Source organism: Ambystoma mexicanum, chromosome 8 (genome assembly GCF_040938575.1).
Source record: "Ambystoma mexicanum isolate Mex_15411 chromosome 8, UKY_AmexF1_1, whole genome shotgun sequence".
NCBI classification, from domain to species: Eukaryota; Metazoa; Chordata; class Amphibia; order Caudata; family Ambystomatidae; genus Ambystoma; species Ambystoma mexicanum.
This window is the reverse complement of record NC_090929.1, coordinates 944,078,798-944,099,962: the sequence shown is the minus strand read 5'-3', so window position 1 is coordinate 944,099,962 and position 21,165 is coordinate 944,078,798. Positions and strand designations below refer to the sequence as shown.

General features: G+C 43.3%; 1 protein-coding gene across 5 annotated transcripts in view; it reads left to right on the top strand.

Annotated features, from left to right (window-relative positions):
• TSPAN14 (tetraspanin 14) overlaps positions 1–20,229 on the top strand; it is a 449,587-nt gene extending 429,358 nt beyond the window's left edge. For all 5 annotated transcript variants that reach the window (XM_069610831.1, XM_069610832.1, XM_069610829.1 and 2 more), the window contains one exon: positions 11,932–20,229. In XM_069610831.1, coding sequence (XP_069466932.1) covers positions 11,932–12,003 — 72 coding nt within the window. In that variant the 3' untranslated portion in view covers positions 12,004–20,229. The remainder of the gene's footprint in view (positions 1–11,931) is intronic.
• The last annotated feature ends 936 nt before the right edge of the window (positions 20,230–21,165 follow it).

Genomic DNA, 21,165 nt, shown 5'->3' with positions numbered 1-21,165 from the left:
CAACCACTAACCTAACAGGCTGATTCAATTAAGAAGCTTTCGCTGATCTTCAACAAATCGGCACCACTAGAGAAGCACCGCGATTGAACAGCCAAGCTACCAATCTAGTAGACCACTTCACTGAAGAAGCAGCCTTCGCTGATCTTAATCTTCATCCAATCAACGTCCATACAGAAACACCTCGACTGAACAATTGTAAACCAAAACAAGGAACTAATAAACAAACCACACCCAAAAGATCCACTGCAATTTAATCGACGCTAGGTCGATGTCCAAACATGCCATCAAAATCTACGACCTACTATGTGACGGGGGTATCGTATAACTGAAACATGGCTAGACAACAATTACAAGATCACACTCAACAACTGCCTGCCGGATAACTTCAAATGCATCCAAGCAAACAGAAAAACCAAGAGGTGGGGGACTGGCAATCATCCACAAGGAACACCTGGCTATCAAACTGGAACACACGTTAAACATCGATAAATGTGAATCCCTAATCCTACACCTATCGGTAAACCCCAAAACAAACCTCAAACTGATAATGATATACAGACCACCAAGATATGATGCAACCTTCGTGGACGCCTTACGGAAGGAATCGCAACCCTAGCCATCGAGCACAATCATCTGATCGTCCTTGGAGATTTCAATATCTGGTTCAATGAAGAAACCACAACCACACACACCTCTAACCAGCCAATTAGCAGCAATGAATCTACAACAACTAATCAAAGGAGCAACCCACTCGGCTGTGCACACTTGACGCAATTTTCGCCAATAAAAAACTCATTGCCACAGCACCCCCAGTCCAAATCCTCTGGAGCGACCACCTCATCATTCCCTTCATAATCACACTAACCACCCCAACAAACGAGCAACAAGACTAAACTGCTGATCACCATGGAAAGGAATTGGAGAACCATAAAAAATTCCAACCTAAATGAACTTCTGGAACTCAGCAAACCACAAGCAACAATTATGGAAGGATCCGATCTAGACAAAAAAGTAGCTATAATCCACAACTGGATCACATCAACGATCAACAAAATTGCAAAAGGACAAACCTTTCACCCCTTCACGAAAAAGAGCAACAGCAAAATGGTTCTCCTCACTACTGCGCCATGAAAAAAAAGAACCGAAAACTAGAATTAGAATGGAGAACCACAAATGACACAGGAAATTAACTTAAATTTGAACAAAATATCTGCACCTACAAAAAGGAAATACAAAAAACAAAAAGCAAATATTAAGACAACAGAATCCTCACAGCACCAAACAACCAAAAAGAACTCTTCAAAATCATAAATGAAATAAAAAATCCACCAGGCTGCAACACGCCAATACCATTGATGAAACTGTGCAATGACCCAGCAGACCACTTACAAAAACGAAATCATTACCATCCAACAAGCCATACAAAACAGACCATGTGATCGTACTACAGATTGTGCCGACCCTTATGAGGAACACCTGAACAAACTACGAAACTTCCCCGAAATATCAGTGGAGACTTGCGTCAACTGGTAAATCAAAGCAACAAAACATGTTCTCTTGAGGATCCCTGCCCACCAGACATATACAAATCGTTCACACAAGGAACCCCCCATGGAATACCAGAGGAATGTCCTCAACCGTTCAATCTCAACAGGGAAAGTGCCACAATCATTCAAATCAGCGTACATCAGACCGCTACTCAGAAACAGCTGGAAATATAGAGGACCTTTCCAACTACAGACCCATCCCCAACATCCCGTATAAAGCTAAATTGCTTGAAACGTAAATCTACAAAACAATCCAAGAATCCTTAGAAAAGCACTGCCTACTAGACCAGGCACAAGTTGGTTTCAGACCAATGAGAGGAACGGAATCAGCTCTCCTCTCAATATGGGATGACCTAAAAGCAAACGCAGACTGAGACAACAGTACCACCTTGATACTTATAGACCTTTCAGCGGCATTTGACACAGTTGACCACGACATCCTCATCCCAAGACTAAAAGCATTGGGAATAACAGACCCCGCCCTACTTTGGATCAAATCCTTCCTAACAAACAGAGCAAACTATATGGATGAAACCATTCAAATCCAACACAAGAGAATCCACATGTGGCGTACCACAAGGATCATCCTTCTCCCCGCTATTATTTAACATCTACCTTTCTTTGCTGATCAAAATCAAGACACGCTCTCAGCTGCTACAACTACACCGACAATACACAGAGTATTCAAAATACAAGACCCTCAAGAAGAAAACACAACACTTGAGAACTGTTTGTGATGTACTCAACTGGATGAACTCTTAACTACCTCAAACTCAACCCCGGCAAAACAGAAATACTAATAATCACAAAAAATGGTGGAGACAACCACTACATCCCCTGGCCAAGGGAACTCTGTACAACCCCAACCCCATCGTCGACTTTAAAAAACCTTGGAGTCCTGATGGACAACAAACTTACCCTAGAGGCACAAGTAAACGCTATACTCAAGAAATGCTTCTCTCCACTGCGTGCAGTAAAAACTCGGTCAAAAACTGGGTAAGGACAGCAGTGGTCACTTCATGGGTACAGGGAAGGTCTGCATGAGTCTCTGGTCATCTTCAGCTTCGAATCTTCTGTTTCAGTGGTCAACTGGAGTTCTACCTCAGGAACCTCACCTTATATTCAGATTTCCCACTCCTCCGCAAACTCAACAGTTATAGAAAGGTGTGGGTGATCGTCCAATCAGGACAGCCAGCCCCCCCATTGGGAACTGGTTCCATTCAGGCACTCTAGCAGACAAAGGACAGGGGATTGTTCGACTCCTCCCCTGCGTCCTGCCTTCGCAGCCACAGTGGAGCTTAGGCGGGGACACCCAAGGGTTCCCGCCTAAGGAAGGACGGATATATATATATATATATCGGAATCCTTTAGAAATAGATTGTCACGCTTTTGAGCTAATGCACAAATCAGACCACCAACTTTGCAACTAAAAAGACTACTTTGACAACTGCATCGAGCTCCAAGCCATATGTATGGAATAACCATACTGTTTCATCAACAAAAGTTAATGCTTAGACCCCTTTTCTTTTTCCATGTGGTTTCGGTTTTCCATATTAACCATACCATTTACTTGCCCAAGTTTTTTTTCGAAATCCTCCTTCACTAATCACATAATTGATGCGAAGTGGGCATTTTGCTACTATATAGACCAGACGAAGGTATATGGGGCCACTAGGAACGCTTTATTAACACTGGTATTATGCACAAAGGTCACTCGGCCTCCAAGCAGTCCAGAGTAAGATGGAGTCTGTCTTGTACAACCGAAGCGCTTCATCAGATAAGCCAAAAACCTGCCTAGAAGGAAATCATCCACTGCTGTGCTAAGGAATGTCCCCATGACAGAAATCTGCAAGGCAGCTACTTGCAGATCTGTAAACACTTGCACCAAGCATCTCTCCCTTCATCTGGCTGCGAAGATTGATGCACAGGTGGTCAAAGAATCCTTGAGTAATCTTTTTGCATAACCTACTAACTTTGCTAATATCCTGTTTGTGCTCTCAATTGTACTTTTACATGGTATGCCCGCTCCCCTTCCATGGATGAACTTGGTTTTCTGTTTAGTGTTTGTGAATATCGGGTGATTTTCAGTGGTGGAAAATTGAAAGTTTCATACATGTAATCCATCATGGGCATCTTCATTGATTTCATAAACAACCGCCTGCCATTGCAGACACATCAGAGCCAAAGATCTAAATCAAGAGGACTGTTGTATGTCTAGACCCACAGAACATGCAAAAAAGCACAAACTGCCTCTAGGGTGCGTTATGGGTGTCGGGAGCTCCTCAACCTTGAAGCAAGTGTCATTTTCTGACATGCATAATTGAAGCTTCCTATCTAGCCATTGTTCCTCTATGGTTGTATTTTGAGTCATGTGCCAAGAACCCCTCTACTGTGCTTTTAAATGGGGACTGGAAGTCAGAACTTGTACTGATTCAATAATGTTGTTTATTAAATGCATTTTAATTATTTTAAGTTTTATCACTGTGATTAAAATGTGTTTTGAGGCCTTGCCCTATGGCTGAGATATTGAGTATTTGCAAATTCAACAAAGATAGCATGATGGAGAATTTGGAGTGCACTTAAGTAACTTTCCCTTCTGAAAACTAACTAGTACATGCATTCACATTTATCTATAGAATACAAATGCCACAAAAAAGGCTGAACAGTGTTTCTGCTACCTCCATTAACAGAGACAATTCTAACACATGAATTCTAGTAAATGGTAATAAATGGAGGGAGTAAAACTGATAGAAATACATGGGCAGAACACAAGTTCCTTTCAAAATCATGAGTAACTAGGCAACATTCCCCTGGGTCAATTGAAGTCCTAGGAAACTGAATCCCCACAGGAAATACAGTGTTTATTTTTATTTATTTGCATTTCTAAAGCGCACAACTGCCCTCAAGGCAACCGGGTGGGGGCGGGAGGGCAAGACCGACCGACAAGACTGCAGTTGTAATGGTGACAAAAACGAGCAGCCATGTTGGAAGGCAGCAAACACAGAGGCAGGGTAACAGTACAATAAAAGTCTCGAAATGCAGTAAAGATGAGAAGCGCTGCTCCTCAGAGTTCATCGTCGGCAGGCGTGATGGTAAGATCGAGTTTAGATGCATTTTTTTCAAAAAAATGCAGCGCCACGTGCGCTACTTGTAAAAACACCAAGCTTACCCCAGCAGTTCTGTGGCAGCCCCCATGAGGCAGGTGGAGAGCCCCAGCATCACAGATGTACTCTGTAGGCAGGAGAAGTGGCATAGATGGTGGAGGGGCCTCGTTAGTGGGCTTAAGGTGGATGGCCGGCTCCCACCTCCCGGTTGCCCCCATTGGCTTATCAAAGCCAACAGTAAAAACAATAAATATGCAAGTACCTGTTATGGTTTTCTAACCTCCCAACCATTTTCCCATAGAGAACTATGGGAGAAATCCAGGCTTAACTGGGTTATGGGGGGGGGGGAGCTAGAGGAGTTATTTTATGCTAGAGGTGCAGCAGAAGGGGGCACCCAACTGAAGGAGACACAAGCGGGAGACCCCAAATAAGAGACGGGCCAGGGGGAGCTGGCAGAAGCGGGAGCACAGGACCGCTCAAAACAATGGAAAATACAGGGCCGGTTGTGGGGTGTGTAGAACCTCAAAATCTCACTGCTCATGGGCCCAGTGAAAAATCAAGTGCCGGGAACCCACTGACAAGTAATATCATTTGATGTATGAGGAAGGTTTAGTCCACAGAACGTGAAGAACTGAGTTTAAGCACAAACTTCAGGCTCAACTACTTGTGTTTGCGACCTCTGACTTGAGTTGACTAATTCCCGCAATCCATTGAAGACAACAAGGCGGAGTACACGGATGACCTGCAAGGCAGAAGTACCTGCATCTGAAGGAAAGGCGACTGGAGAATGTAGGAACCAGTAAGGATTCATGACGGCACTGGGAGTCATGAAGAAGCAGCAAGCTAGCAAGAAACAGATACATAACTGGAGCAATGGCGGGAGTTGACCAAGAACATCCCAAGACAGACTTGGGGTGGAGGTAGCAGTAATATAACGGATTTCCAGGCCACAGCGACTCCAACTAGAAGCAGATGTACCACAAAGCAACAGGCAGTCCTGGGGAGAAGATTATGAAATCAAGGATGGGATTCCAGCTGGTGAGGAGAAAACTGATGCCTTTAGCAAAATGGCCAGGATCGGGGCTTTTAAAAATTAAAAAAAAATGTTTCCCGATGGCTGCCACATTGGTGCATTAGGCTGCCAATGCAGTAAAAATGACTATTCTCGTGGTGAAGCCAATACTAAATCACAGCGGCCTATTCCACAAATCACTTCCCAGATGATAAACGCCTTGCACCAAGATCAACTTTTTCCCTGGTCACTAAATGGGCTACTTGCGGCGGCACACCAGAAAAAGGACCTCTCTCTCTCTGGCCACAAAAGGAATGTTGCAAAACAAAGGATGCGAGTAAAAACATTTAAGCTACCAAAAACATTAGTCAGCACCCCAGAAAATAAAGTTCGGTCCTAACACAAGTCAATTGAAACCCTATTTATAAACCCACTGAGGATTTGCCTTCTGGTATGGATGTAGAGGCCTGGCTTTTTTAATGTGTATTTAATGTTTATTAATACAAGGATGCAGGTAATTCTTGGAAAGGGTAATCTAATGATCAGATTCCCTTTTCATAGACTTCATGCCAAAAGCATAGTGTGCTGCTGCACGAGTTGCCTGAATGAAGCATCTGCCCTACAGTGGTACAGAACAAGGTCAGTTTACAGGGACACCCTTGACAGTTGAGTGTCAGCCAAAGTCGCTGTAGCACAAAGGTGGCATTTAATATACGCACCCATGTTCCAAAATGTGATGGTTCGGAGTAGCCCAGGCTGGTGGCAGGAAAAACTATAAATAAAAACCATGCCTGAGGTAGGGCCTGGTGCATGCCACTTCGTATCATTGCACCCACATCTGATTTTATATCCCGCGTGTCAGCTCCTGTTAGCCAGTTCAGCTGTGGAAGGTGATGTGTATTCTGCCCATAAAGGTGCTCCTGCCAAGTGACCAGCATTTGAATGGCCATGCCTCTCTTTGGTGGAGGGTGTTATACACTCTCACAGAGACAGCTACTCCACAGGAAGCTTTCCTGAGCACTGGAATCAAAGGAGCATCGCAACCAATAATGGGCTGCTTGTACATTTTGCGACCTAGAAGATTGTTGGGTCACTTGCTTCTTTTTCATCCAAAGACTTATAATTTTCTGTTTTTTCCACGGAGGTGAGTTTTGTACAATATTTTCTGTTTTGTTTTCTGATGCATGTTGTTTGGTTAAAGTATATCTATTTTTATAGAACCTTGACTGGGTATTCCCTTTATTTTGGACTGTTTGTGTTAATTGGATCACTACTGGATCACAGTCTCACCACTCTTAAGAGCATAGCCTTCCCTTTGCCCACGTTACCACAAAAGGCAAATTGGGTACATCTCCTAAATGTGCCCGTTTTACTTTTATGATTGTGTTGGTTCTTGGTTTGTTGAAGTTGGAGGGCTGAGTCTGCGTTTTTATCCTCTAATCATCATTGTACTCTTGCGGGGCAGAAGTCTATTCATCACTCGTGCACAAAGATACAATGTGTCTACAAACATCCCCATGGTTGCCTGAAATATTTTATTTATATCGCGCTCATACACAAGTGTTTCAGAACGCAACCAGGCAAAGGGAGAGAAACGGGGGAGAACAAAAACAACAATCTTACTAGGCCCAGTGACATTGAGAACGCGCAAGTACGTGGGAAAGGGGGAAAGTGCATGGAAGGGGGAGAGGTGGAAAGTGCGGATAAGAAGAGAAAACAGAATAATAAGTAAGATAAATAAACAGTGTTTGTGCAGCCAGCAAGTGGCAAGTGCTAAATTAAGCAGATAGGGTATATCTGATAAGTGCAGAAGAAAAGTGAGTGGGGGACTGTATGGGTACAGATACAGACCCTAGTGCAAGGGGTGGCCCGGAGGCAGTGCAGGAGGGTGGCAATGATAGTGGGTACCTCGGCCCGAAGGACAGAGGGTGGCCAAGTGCACGGTGCCGAGAGATAAAACGGATCAGCAGGAGAGAAAAGGGTAAAAGGCATAAGTGAAGAGGAAGGTTTTGAAGTGCTTCCGGAACCGGGGATGGTTCTCAAGTTTCAGGGTGGCATGGAGGCTGTTCCAAAGGGAGGCCCCAGCACGTTTCTTTGAAAAACAACTGACCCTGAGTGAGTTAGAAGTAGCGGAGCGAAGGGTTTGAGAGAGGAGGTAGTTACGGAGGGATAGTTGAAGGTATTTTGGACCCAGGACCCAGAAAGCCTTGTTTTAAATGTAATTCTTGCATCCACTGGGAGACAATGAAGGGATTTTAGACCTGGAGCGATACGATCCCAGGGCTTGAGGCCAAGGACAAGTCTCGCAGTCCTGTTCTGGATTAGTTGTAATGGGCGGAGAGTGGAGCTGGTGGATTTAGAAAGAGGCTGTTAGAATAGTCCAACCTAGAGAGAACCAGAGCTTGGGAGAGGGTGAGCTTCTAAGGGAAGGAGAGGAAAGGCAGAGTACTTCTGAGGAGGTGCAGTAAGAAGTTAAACTTTTTAGAGACATTAGAGATGTGTGCAGATAAGGAAAGTGTGGAGTCAAAGGTGTCCCCGAGGTTCTTGGCCTCGTGGGTAGGGGTAGGAGGGCCAAGGGAAGCCGGCCAGAGTGTGAGGGAAAGGATGGTGAAGGTGTACCAATAAGGAGGATCTCAGTCTTGTTTGCATTTAGACAAAGATCGTTTGCGGCACACCAATTTTGATTGCCGATTAGGCAATCGGAGATGAGGGAAGGAGAGGAGGTGGCTTAAGGAAGCCTGAAAATGAGCTTGGTGTCATCAGCGGAGCACTGGAAATTTGAGCAGAAAATGGAAATGCAGTAGGCGAGAGTTGCCAGGTATTGGTTGAAAAGCCAGGGCAAAAGGTTGGACCGCTCGGGAACACCACGGGTGGAGAGGGAAATAGAAGATAGGAAGGACCCAAGTTGTACCTGGGAGGGTCAATCGGAGAGGAAAAAGGTCCGCCACACCAGAGCCTGATCGGCGATACCCAGGTTGTCACAGACGATTGAGCGGGGTGGTATGGTTGACTGTGTTGAAAGCAGAGGAGAGATAAAGTCGGATGAGGACAGAAGGAATGTTGGAGTCAACGTTGGAGAGTAGATCTTAACGGATGTTCGGGAGAGCAGTTTCCATGCTTCTGGCAGCTCTGAAGACAGATTGGTGGTCATGGAGAGAGCCAACCGGATCGGAATGAAGGTAAAGCTGAGAGATGGCCAGCTTTTCAACGAGTTTTCCCAAAAAGGGAGTAATGGAAATTGGGCGATAGTTAGCCAGACAAGAAAGATCAGCTATTGGTTTCTTGAGGAGAGGATGCACAAGGGAGTGCTTCAGAGAGGGAGGGGAAAGATCCAGAGGTAATGGAGGGGTATCAGAAATTGGCAAGGGACGGAGCAAGGGTATTGATGTGATCCTTAATGGTTTTAGAGGAACGGGGATGGACCCGTTTTGATGAGGCTTTCATAGATCAGACTTGTCTAGCGACCTCAGGGGAGAAAAGAGGAAAGAAGGGGGAAAGGGGGCAGCTGAAGGAAGGTCAGCAAGCAGAGGAGGAGAGGGGAGAGAAGGGGCAGCGGAGGAGAGGGTGGACAAAATGTCCTGGGTTTTAGAGATGAAGGGGAGAGCATTGCAGAGAGCCTGGGAAGTGAGAGGAGGTGTGGAGACTGCAGCACGGTTGGCCAGCTCCTTACAGATTTGAAAGAATTTGGCCGAGTTGTTAGATGCCGCAGAGAGACAGGCTTGAATGTGCACTCTCTTCTTGGTGCGGACAGAGAGGCGATATTGCCTTTGGAACAGGCGGCAGGGCAGTTTGTCGGAGGATGAACAAGAAGCCCTCCATTTCCTCTCAGCCGTCCTACACTTACGTTTAAGTGTAGCTATGTCAGAGTCATACCAAGAATTACACTTGGCTTTGGACTTCAAACGGATCCTCATGACGGGTGCAAGAGCATCAAGAGTAGCAGAAATAGGAGTAGAGCAGGGAGAGGGCTGTGAAAGGGTACGAGTCAGCCCGGGAGGGCGGGGGCAGTGGGGGGGGGGGGGGGAGTGGCAGTGAAAGCCTCGTCTGACACACGCTTCATGGAACGGATGTCCGAGAAGGTGGGTGGCAATCTTGGGGTAGGCTTGGTTTGAGGGGAGAAGCTGGAAAGATGAGCAGAGAGGAGGCAGTGATCCCTCCAGGAGAGGAGTGGTGAGGGGATTAGAGAGGGGGAGGCCAGATGAGATCGAGACATCAAGTGTGTGACCAGCAGATTGAGTCGGGCCGGAGGGGAGGATAAAGGGGGAGAGTGAATCTCAGAGGTCACGAAAGAGCGCAGATAAACAGGGAGAATCAAGATGGATATTGAGGTCACCAAGGAGGACGACTTGGGTGGGTGAGGCCAGGAGGGAGTGGGGAAGGTCTGCCCACTCAGAGATAAAAGAGATTATTTGACCAGGGGGCCGGTAGAGAGTATCAACAGTAAGAGAGTGGCTAGGAGGGAGAGAGCGCCTGCAGACAAGGCATTCGAAAGAGTAGGTCTGAGTGGGGACGATAGAGGCAGGAATCCACTCATGGAAAATCCAGGCTACACCCCCTACGGGCTGGGTGTATCGGGGGGGGGGGGGCGGAGAGGATCTTGTAGCCATCAGGGAGGAGAGTCGAAGCTTGTGACAGAGCTGGCTGTGAACCATGTCTCGGTAAAACCAAGGACATCACGGTCAAGTTGTTCAGAGGTCTGCCAGCTTTTCATGTTAGTGTAAGTACTCACTTTGTTTAAAGATATTCTATCCAGTCAATTGCAAAATATCACGAATTTCAAAGGATTTAAATTGATTTGTCATGCGCCACATCGAGAAGACAAAAGATTTAACAAAGATAAACCAGTTTATAGTATTTGGTCACTAGTCTTTTACAGAGCATGCACTGCTGTGGCTTGCATTCCCAGGACACAATTAGCTTTTCAGACCTACCATTACCATTGGTTAAAAAGTCCTTAAAACAAATATTTGGTACATGTTGATCATTGCACACACTTTGCAAATAGTTAGAAAATTACTGCTTTGAAATCTCTGCATAGCATATGAATCTAGATCCAATTTATCATGCCAAAGGGAAAATGTTATTCTTCCGTATCAGTAGTTTCTCAGGTTCTCACGCTATAGATTCATATGCGATCCACCTTACCATCCCATAGGATAGTTCTGCAAATTCATTCACAAATCTCATATGTGCCCCATATAGTGGAATAAAGGTCTGACCGTGACCTTGGGGTAGTGGCATTTCAATCCTCTGGATAGTGCCCTCCAAAACCAATCCATTTCCAGGCTCACACTCTAGATTTCGGATTATCTTGTGAATATTTAACAAATGGAAACTTCGTTACAGGTAAGGAATATATTTTCCGTATTCTTCATTATACTAATGTTTGCCGTAGGCCTTAAACTTGGGCCATACAGTGAATGTAAGCAAATAACTAGCTGTATTGCTCAATTAATGGATTGCTAATGCTCCAATATTATAGCCTTCTAGACCGAGGGAGAGTGAGGAGGTTATTGTGGGATAAAGACCTGCCCCTAAATTATGGCACGAAGCTGAGAGCCAAAAGTTGGGGAAAAGGTCATTATGCCAAGCAATAATTACCACTCCTGAGGCCTGTAAGGCTATTGGCACATGGTGGTATTAGCAATACATGTTTTTAAGTTTTCGTGCTGAAGTAAAACAATTATGCTTTAAGAGTGCGCGAAGTAAATGGACAAACCGAGTTAGTAACTTTAAAAGTGGGTTTATTTTGTAGTATTTAAACAATATGGTTGTCTTAAGTTATTTTAATTGTGACTTTGTTGAACTGGAACAGGTTTAAAATAAGCGTGGATTGGGTGTCTTGTAAAAGTAAACAGTTTGTCTATAGGAAAGTGAAAGCATTTTCCAATGTTTTCTTTCATGTGTTAAGTGTGTTGCAGAAGACAGGTCCACCCAGGGAGGTGTCTTGTTGAAACAAAATCTTGCCTGGAAATTGGACTGTTGTTTTCCTGTCTGCTTCTGAAGACACACTATTCAGAATGCAGTCAATACCAGTAGTTATTGACTGCACTTTAAACAATGTGATTGGCTGAGAGGAGGTCAATAACAATCTACATGTATGAATACCCTGTAAACGTGTCCAAGTGATTTATTTCAGAGTTGGGTTCTTGAGGCAATTTGAAAACTAAGCTAGATCTGCTCCCACAGATTATCCCAATTGTGCTTAAAACCAGTGGTGTATGTTTGAGAGAATTGATGAGCTGTTTCTGGCTTGTTTTTGTTTCAGATTTTTGGAATCTTCCTGGCCAGAACACTGATGTCTGATATTGATGCAGTAAAAGCTGGATATCACATTTGATGACGATGACGAGGATCAGACCAAGCCATGCCGGCCAGCAAGCGTGTTCCCTCACTGCCAAGAAGAATTTGGTGCACTGGGCAACGGACTACTCACTTTCGATTTTAAAGATCACTCTGCTCCCTTCTTCAGTTCTGGAAAAAAAACGACTTCAAAGAAACCATGATTTCTTTTCCAATCAACAGTCTTGATAAACCTGAAGCCAAGCACAATTGATTTTTCCATTCAGCAACAGTTAAAGATTAGTCCCCATCATTTCCTTCTCTAGATGAAGACTAGAAAAATGCCTGCAGGATGCGTACGAGCGTGGATCACAAATGTTCTATTTTTATTTTCAGGCTTGGAGTAACCCCCTGCCTACAGGTGGAATGTATTACCTCTTGCAATAATAATATGGAAGTAATCTCTTCTACAGAGGGGGTGTTGATGGTGAGTGCTCAAACTGCAAAGAAATTCGGGAGAGGGGAGTTGGGCTGTTGATTGAAGACAAAAGGCTGTCATCCCCCATGCCAGAGCACGTCCATCAGCCTGGAGCAGCACCACTATTTTCCAGACACTAACTCCACTGCCTATCAATGGCAGTAGAACACACCACGATAAAGGAAATCCGTTCATTGGGTGCAGGCCACAGTAGGTGGCATGGAATGTGGTGGAGCAGATCCTTCTCTGGTATGATCACTGTTGAGAATGTGACAGGGTTTGTTTTTGTTCTCAGATACCCAATGGTAGCCGTTGATTGATTTAATGTGATAGATGTATATCACTGTTGGCAGCCTGAATTCAGATTCAGATGCAGCTGCGCCTGTTCTGCTCTTGAAACTTGATAGTCTCCACCTACCATCCTTGTTTTGCCCTGCTGAGAATCATTCTAGTAGGTTGCATTACTTGGTACCTCCTAAAGCACTTCCCTTTGTAGTTGTTCAAAAAATCCTAATAGGCTTTGAAAACGTTTAATAAGTGTGATTTGAATAGCTGGTATGTGGTGGTGGAGCGGATGGCGAGGGTTGGGAAAGAGCAAAGAAAAGTCTGATGGGCCATGATATTCATAAATGCGTTTTAATGTACAGCTTGCAGCCTTGCTTGGGTGAAAGTTGTCGCCACAGTTGGAGCCTATCGCACATCACTCCCATCCTGTAATGCTACGTGCCATTGTTTTCCAATTGATCATTTTCTTATTTGCTCACCGTTGAAAAAGGCCAGCTATCCTTTAATTAGAAATGCCAGTGTGCTTGGTGTCCAGCAAAGAGTTTGCTGTGCATGGTAATGTAGTGGTGGGGGGAGGAGAGTACATCTCTATGGGAAGAGACATGCATGTTTTTGAATGAGCGTCAACAGTTCCACATCAGGGTTGGAAAGGCGGAAGTCGCATACACTTTTCATATTGTATCGTTTGCTTGACCCATGTGCCTGATGCCTAAAAATATACCACTCTTTTTCAGTGTAGGCGGCCATTTTGAATGTCCTGTGACAGTTAATGTGTTTTTATAAGAGCATTACTAGGCGGCAGAGTCCTGCTTGTGTTTGTGAATTAGTTGAAGGGGGTTTAATTGTTGCTTTTATATTCTTCGAAGCTTTGTAAATAGTTTGTATATATAGAGGAGGAAAACATAATGTCTTAGCACTCGTCACATTTCTGCATTTGTAGTCCTCTGGGGACGAGGTTGACTGAAGCTACATGAAAAGCTGCTTTAATGCAAACGTTTCTAATGCCTTCAGAATTCTTTTGGAGCATAAGAAATGACTGCCCTGCATCAGTAATGAACTATAGCTGATTTTGTGCTGGTGTAAAGTGCCCTTTCTAAATGCACACGGTTGTGGTTTTATTTGTGCACTCTGATAAATAACTAGGTAAGTTGGACATGACGTGGACCCAAGAAGTAACTCTAATCATTCAAACCTCAGCAAAGTTGGAGTACACATTTAGCGATTTCAAGATCTGTCCCATCTGCCAGTCGGCGAGCATTCTGTAATTTAAAGCTTCAGCAAATGGACGTAGTTATGCCCACTCGGCCATTTTCTCAAATCATTGAACATTTGCCACTTCATCAAACCGATGACTCTTCTGTATAGGTACACTTGCAACAGCTTTTCAAGATTAGTGCTTAGAGGTTCTTTCAATAGAAGGAAGAGCGGCTTTACTGTGACTTTTAAACAAATAACTGCCACATGTTGTGAACAAAATGGCGAACCGTGCAGGTTATCGTGCTACCTCCTTAACCCCGAAATTATGATCGGCACCAGCACATTTTTGGAAATGCTTCATTTTAAATCACATTTTGGAAGGTTGAGTTTAATTTTTTTTATTGATGTATATTGCCCCTCCCTACTCAGCAGTGGTCCCACCAGAACGGATGTATCCTAATCATCATACGTGCATTTACCCTTGTTAGTTTTTTGGGCCCCAAGCCTTTAAACCTAAAGGACGTTTCCACTATAGTGACCTTTTCAGCTACTGATGTTATTAAATTACCATCTATAAATAATTTTGCTACAGGAAAACTGCGGGTTAGTGGTAAGTGAGAAATTGGGGCAAGTTGTACAGTGGTAATATCTAGCCCTTGGCTAGTTACCTTTTATTCGATTGTTTGTGCTAGTCTTTCTTTTGTATACCTCGGTACATAATCATTTTCACCTTCCTTCCCGTTTTTATAGTGTCTCTGATTCCCACATTCATTGGTGCATCAAATGGTAGTCAATTAAGTTTGCGAGGGGTTATACTGCTTCTCACATACATATTGTGTTTTAGTTTAACCTTCATGTTGTTCTATACACTCAGTAAAATCTGCTATGGACACAGAGGGTTGTCCCACTAAGCAGCACACAGCCATTTCAGGACTTCCCTGCTAAACAGTGCTATGCTTATTGCAGTGTAATCCATTGTGTAATTCAGATTTGAAGTTTATCTGCCCTATTAATATGGAACGTGTACTAAAGTTAAGCTAGATTTCCATGTTTTCTCGAGCCCTTTCAGCCAATGATATGGATGGGTATTTAGACACTTGGGGGCTTAGCTACATGGATACAAATATCCAGATGGCTTTGGCAGTTTTACTTTACTCTTACATGATGCAGGCTATTGGGGGTTTCAATATTGTAAGTGCAGATTAGTTATTTATATATTTTTTAAATGAAATGTGATAACCTAGTTCTTTGATAAACTGTGCAAAATATCAAATGTGTTTGAATCAATGTATTTTGAAGCCCTCTCGGGTGAAGCTTTATGGACCAAAACCGTTCAAAGTACATCTTGACAACTTCATGTTCACGCATGCAAACATTCCGCCGTTGTCCATGATGGCTTTCACTCCCGCCCAGTCCCAGCAGATAAACAGCCAAGAAAATATATACCAGGATCATCAGGTTATTTTTACATTACGCTGCTTATCGATTGGAACTATCATGGCAGTCATAACCGAGACTACCTAGAAACCACAGGGGTCCTTTTGACACAGCCAAAACCACATTTGCTGGTATGCATCCTTGCTGTGTGTGTGTGTGTGTATATATATATATATATGCAAATCTCTCCCAACGTGTTACACATTATATTTGACGGGTGCCAACTGGGACTATGTTACTCTTCCTATTCCTATATAATTCTACCTATTAGGACTTCTCTGAAGCATTAACATATGCACCACAGACTGGTCTTTTTTGTGCACATAGTTTCATCTAGTGGCAAGAATATGCAAGTCTTCACAACAGAAATACCTGATCCATACTCATTCCGTAGAGCCATTTATCATTGGAATAGAAGAGGCAGTGTAGAGGGCTAACACTGCGCACTTGGAAAGTATGGTCATTCCCCATTTAAATGCTGCAGTAGTTTTTAGCTCTTTTGTCCATGATCTTTCAACTGACTATCGTGGCTTACGTTTTGTCGTTTAACAGCATGATTGCTGTTTCTATATTGTAGCGCCCTCCGACTCACTGGAATTGTAGATTTGTTTGAAGGGCTAGTTACATGTTCTTCTTGCATGATATCTGAAGTTTAATTCGTTTCTTGTGTTCTTTCTGTGCTAGTGGCCTTGTAACTGATCTCTACTGCCTTCTGTTTTGCGCTCATTTGGTGTTGTGACATTCGTTTTCAACTGAGAAATTCCAGGTTAATCCCTGGTTCATTAAAGGACCCATGTTTTTTTGTAGTGAGCAATTGCACATAGTTAGATTGGAATCACCCCCAGTGTTGATTTTTTTTTGTAGTTGGTTCGTGTTTGTCGTACTTAACCGAAAGCATTTTGGGTGGGTTTTTAAAGTGCACCTCAATTGTTCACTACCATATTAATTGCCATCATCGATGGATCAGTTGTTACTCATGCTGCCCCTCCATAGCCTATAAAACAGTGGCTTTCATACTATTGTTGGGAATAATTGAGTTCCTGATCTTATTCTGTTAGCCAACAGTTTTGACTCCTTTGCTAAAACAAGTAGGAACATTAAAAAGCAAATTGTAATCTAGTGGTGGAGAAATCACTGCTGCTCTTGACTTGATTAAATCGGAGCACAGAATCCTATTTAGAGCTTGAACCATTAACTTAGGCTGCTATGCTTGAGAATTTAAAGGGTCACTGTTTCAGTCCCGACTAGAGCTGTGCATGACTAGTGTTTGAATAGACCCATAGGTGAATGTGGTAATTCTTTTTTTTATCTCAAACTAATTTGTTGCCGTTGGTTGCATGTTACAGCCCTTCTTTTCTAATGAGTCACTGTGGCTTGTCTTCAGAATCTCAAATTGAAAAAAATTGAATGAGACAATCAAGGAGGTTTCTTCATACTAAGCATTGGTGCCACAAAAGGCTGTGCTGCTAGTGATCACACAAATGCTCATATCCTTAAGTATGACTGCAAACACATTTACTGCCTAAGGAGCATTCAAAGTAAATCTCTGGACTGGAAAAGTAAAGCACGCAGCCCTGAATTATCCTGCAAATCAGATTGTAAAATGAGCTGCTGTATCTTCTTCAGGAATGTGTAAGTATTTGCTCAGAAAAGTGTTCAACCAACCCAAAACTTTGCATACCTTTTTATTTTATCCATTTGGCTAAAACAATAAAAAGTATGCACATGCGTGTATGCTGTTAGATGCTATCTGTCTGCAAAGAACTTGTTCATGTTCGTGAAAGCTAAGTGTGCTTCAATCCCGTTTTGTTTTCTGAAAGATATTTTTTCTTACACACAATAACATATAGACATATAGGTCCATTCACAAACATTTAGAGTTTATCCATCTAGAGCAATTTTGGCTTACAAGGTTGGATTAACTAGCATTTCAATTGACTTGCAGTTTTGAGTCAAGCTCGTGCTCCATTTGAAAGGGGTGCCGCAGAGATGGAAGTTGTGAGAGCACTACTACAGTCTAGAGGATGATGTACACGAGCCTTTTGCAAAGTATCTTTTTCCTTTCAGAATCTAGTCCTTCAGCAAGCTTATTTATGGGCACGGAGTTGCCACAAAACGTTGTACTTTGCATTCAAGTCTGTTGGATGTGGATTGTTCCAACATCCTGCGGATCAAAAACACCTCTTGACAATCTATATCACTCTGACTTGGATACATGTGGCTTGTAAGCAACCGCGTCCTATTTGTCCATTAACCTAGTTCTTTAAATACAAAATTATTTCCTATTGGGACTACCAAATAAGAGTGCTTGTAGCAAGGACATGTTTTCCCTGAATAGAACACTTTTTTTTATTTTTTATAAATAACTGCTGACTGAGTCTTGTGTGGTATCACAGGGGAATGAGATAACTGTTTCATCAAGAATGCCTCATTCTGGGGGCATAACCACATGATGGTGGCCCTTGACCACATATCCCAGGCAAAATTAAGGGCTTTAACAGAGGCCAAGGGACATTGCTGCCTGGTAATGGCCCGAGGAGGGGTGGCATTATTGCTAGCACAACATTTGGCCTCAACCCAATGAGAGTAGAATGTCCCGTTTAAAACTAGGCAACACAAATTTAAAAAAAATTGCAACCTTGGGGACAAAGGATGTATACAAAGTATTATTACCCTCTGCCAGTGCATTGTGTGCAATTGAACTACCAACATTCCAGTGTTCTAATATGGCAATAACACCGATCTGGCGAACTGGATCGTGATGGCCTTAATTGTGGGCCCCGTTGCTGTTACCACCCGATCCGGCCCACTTGATCGAGTGTTATTGCTGTTAGGACCCCTGGTTTCCAGTCTGGTAATCCATGTATTTTGTATGAATGAACAGGAGGCACTTGCAGCGTCTCGTTCATTCACACAAAATACTTACATAAGAGGACCGATCGTGGAGCTTAAAGACGGGGCTCCGTGCAGAGCCCTTCTTCCATTTCCATGGCTGTTGGAACAGCTGTTTCATTGCTGCAAAAGAACCATGTAAGTGGCATGTGTGGGGCACAGAGGTATGGAAATGGTGACTGGATGGGGGAGGGAAGGGAAGGGGCAAGATGGCAGAGCGGGGGAGCAGGCTGCTCAGAATGCAAGCTCGGATTGTGGGATTGAGCCTGCTATCCGAGCAACCTGATTGGTTGGCTCCCTGGCCCCAGTTGCCAATGAAACCTTGAGTACTGTACATCAAATAACCTTATTTGGTACAGTTGAAGTCTCATATCTCCCGAACAATGGTTGAATTAATGTACCTTGAACAGTTTTTAGTATTGTTGGAAACTGCAGTTGATGGCTTTGTGATTGAGACATGGTTTTTGACAGCCACTGGGTATGGGTGCTGGATCTGGTTGGGGCTGCAGCAGAAGTTAACTCTGAAAGCTGCAGCCACTGCTTGGTGCGTCTTACTCTTAAACATTAATGAAGCATTGGCTACCTGCCAAAAAGAAGACATTTTAGTTCAATTTGCCATATTGTGCATCACCATCCGGGATTTAAGAAACTGCTATTGGGTTGTCCCATATAGCACAGACGTATGGCTCCTAATCACACACATCCTCTGGAGTCGGGCAGCAGAGAAGTACTTGTTACATGCCAGCATAGATTGGATTCTGCAAGCCCTTCAGTTCATCCTTCCGAGTCGGTACAATGTTTGTGGACTGGAGAAATAACTAAAGCTTAAACACCTTTACCAGTTACTGGTCACAAAAAATACCACTATTTATTATTGGTCATATAGGGAGTGGGTAGACACCTTTATCAGCACTACAGAAATACATTTTTCAGTTGCTTCTCTAAGTAGCAAATTTGTGATGTTGGTGAACTTGTAGCTTATGCCACTTGTTCTTTTAACAGTTTCTGCCAAGGTGAAGTTTATTTTGACCAACCTGTTTCATTATTTAGCTGAGTTATTCTCTTTAAACCTTTTCAGTATCAAATCAAATCTTGAACTATTTCACGCTGGTCTTCTGTGATCGCATTGGCTGTCCTTCGAAGGAAATTAAATAGTTTGCAAGATTAGTTAAGGAAAGCAGTGCTGATACCAGGCAGTGCTGAAACCATTCCAAGTTTTGATCGCCTCCTATAGAAATGTGGGACATTGCCAGCCTGCTTTGATATGTTGAAGGTTTTAAAAATATTGCATTCCAGTGCTTATGGCTTTGAAAATTGCTCATGTTGGTTTTGAGAGGAATGGGTCCATCTTACTGAGTGCATCTGATAGCAAACTCCATGTCTTTTTAAGAATATACAGCAGCGCTTGGCAAACGTATAAATGCTACTAGTTGGCAACAGCCACGTTTTGCAAATGAGTTGTAAGTGCTTGACCTACATATTTCAAGGATTCCACAAATTGTACATGAAGATAACATGGGCTGTTTCTATTCTGCCAGGACTTTGTGGTTTAAACATTAGTTGCCTTGCAGTGTTCAGTTTGGTGGGACAGCAAGATGCTTGGATGGGGTGGGGCGGTTTGTGAAAAGAGCCATCAGTTTTACATTTCCAATGGCTGTATATTGAAATGTAGCGCTGGCCAAACTATCTTGCTTGCTAATTCAAACTAGTCTTTACTTTTAAGTGTATGTTTGTGTGCAACATTTTTTCTTCAACTTTTGGTTTGTTTACTAAAGAGTGTTCTTAGCACTGAAGCTTTCTTAATTCAGTGTAAATTCCCCAAATTGAATTACTAAAACACATGAACACATTTGTATTACTTTTCTTAACTGTTTTATATTTTATACACTGAAAGACGATGAAAATAGTTTTGTTATTTGCAATTGTTTCTGGTATCTGTCGCTCATTGCTAAGGGCATGAAGCTGTGTATGTTTTGTAATAAAAATTAAACAAACGCTTTCTGTGTGGCAACGTTTCTGCTGAGCTACATGCACATTGAAATCTATTTCTGCAGAATAGTTTTAGTTTTCAGGATTGACAATATGAGTAGCAATATTTTCCAGTGTGCACATGCCTCAGTTTTATGTATACAATTGGCACGAACAATGCATGTTTTAATCCCTCAACTGCATGGAATGTGCTGGAAATAAAATGTACGTCTTTATAACCAATGCGGTCTAAAGCGCCTAAAAGGAGGCATTGGCAACGTCAAAAATGCAATCACCCTGGTCTCCCTCTTCCCAAATGGTTGTGAATTGACCAGAATGCATAAAAGATAATTTCGCTTTTGATTTTTTTTGGGCTCCAGGCCCTGGCGTCCAGGGGTGTTGCTAGGTCTGGAAAAGACCCGGGGCTACGCTAATGTCAAGACTCGGGGCTAGCTAACCTTTTTATTGTTGTCCCTGAGCTTCTATCAAGCAAAAGACCCACGGCTATAGCCCCTCTGGCCACCCCCTAGCAACGCTTCTGCTGGTGTCCCATGAACCAAGGCCCTGCTCTGTGCATCGCCAATAGTCCCCTCCCATTTCATTTTTCCTCCACTTGCGTGTAGGATGCAAGTAAGTGTTTTGTGGCGTCCTCATTTGCTTTATTGCCTTCCTTTTCCAATAACATGTTTTGTTTCAATTCATTGCCTTGTCCCCCACAGTGCTGGTACATCCTGTTTGCAAACTTCCACCCAGTGACTTCTTGACAGTTTTGTGGTGGGATTATAAACCCAAATTGCTGAGGACTCGTCTCCAGACCTGAAAGTGACCTGTGCTATAGGTGCCTTTAGACTTTGTGGCTAGGAGGTGGCCATCGAATCTTGCAGGTATTCTGGACAGGCCTCCACCCTTTTCAGTCTTTCAACTACACATTCTTGTGTCCGATTATGGGCACCTCAACGCAAG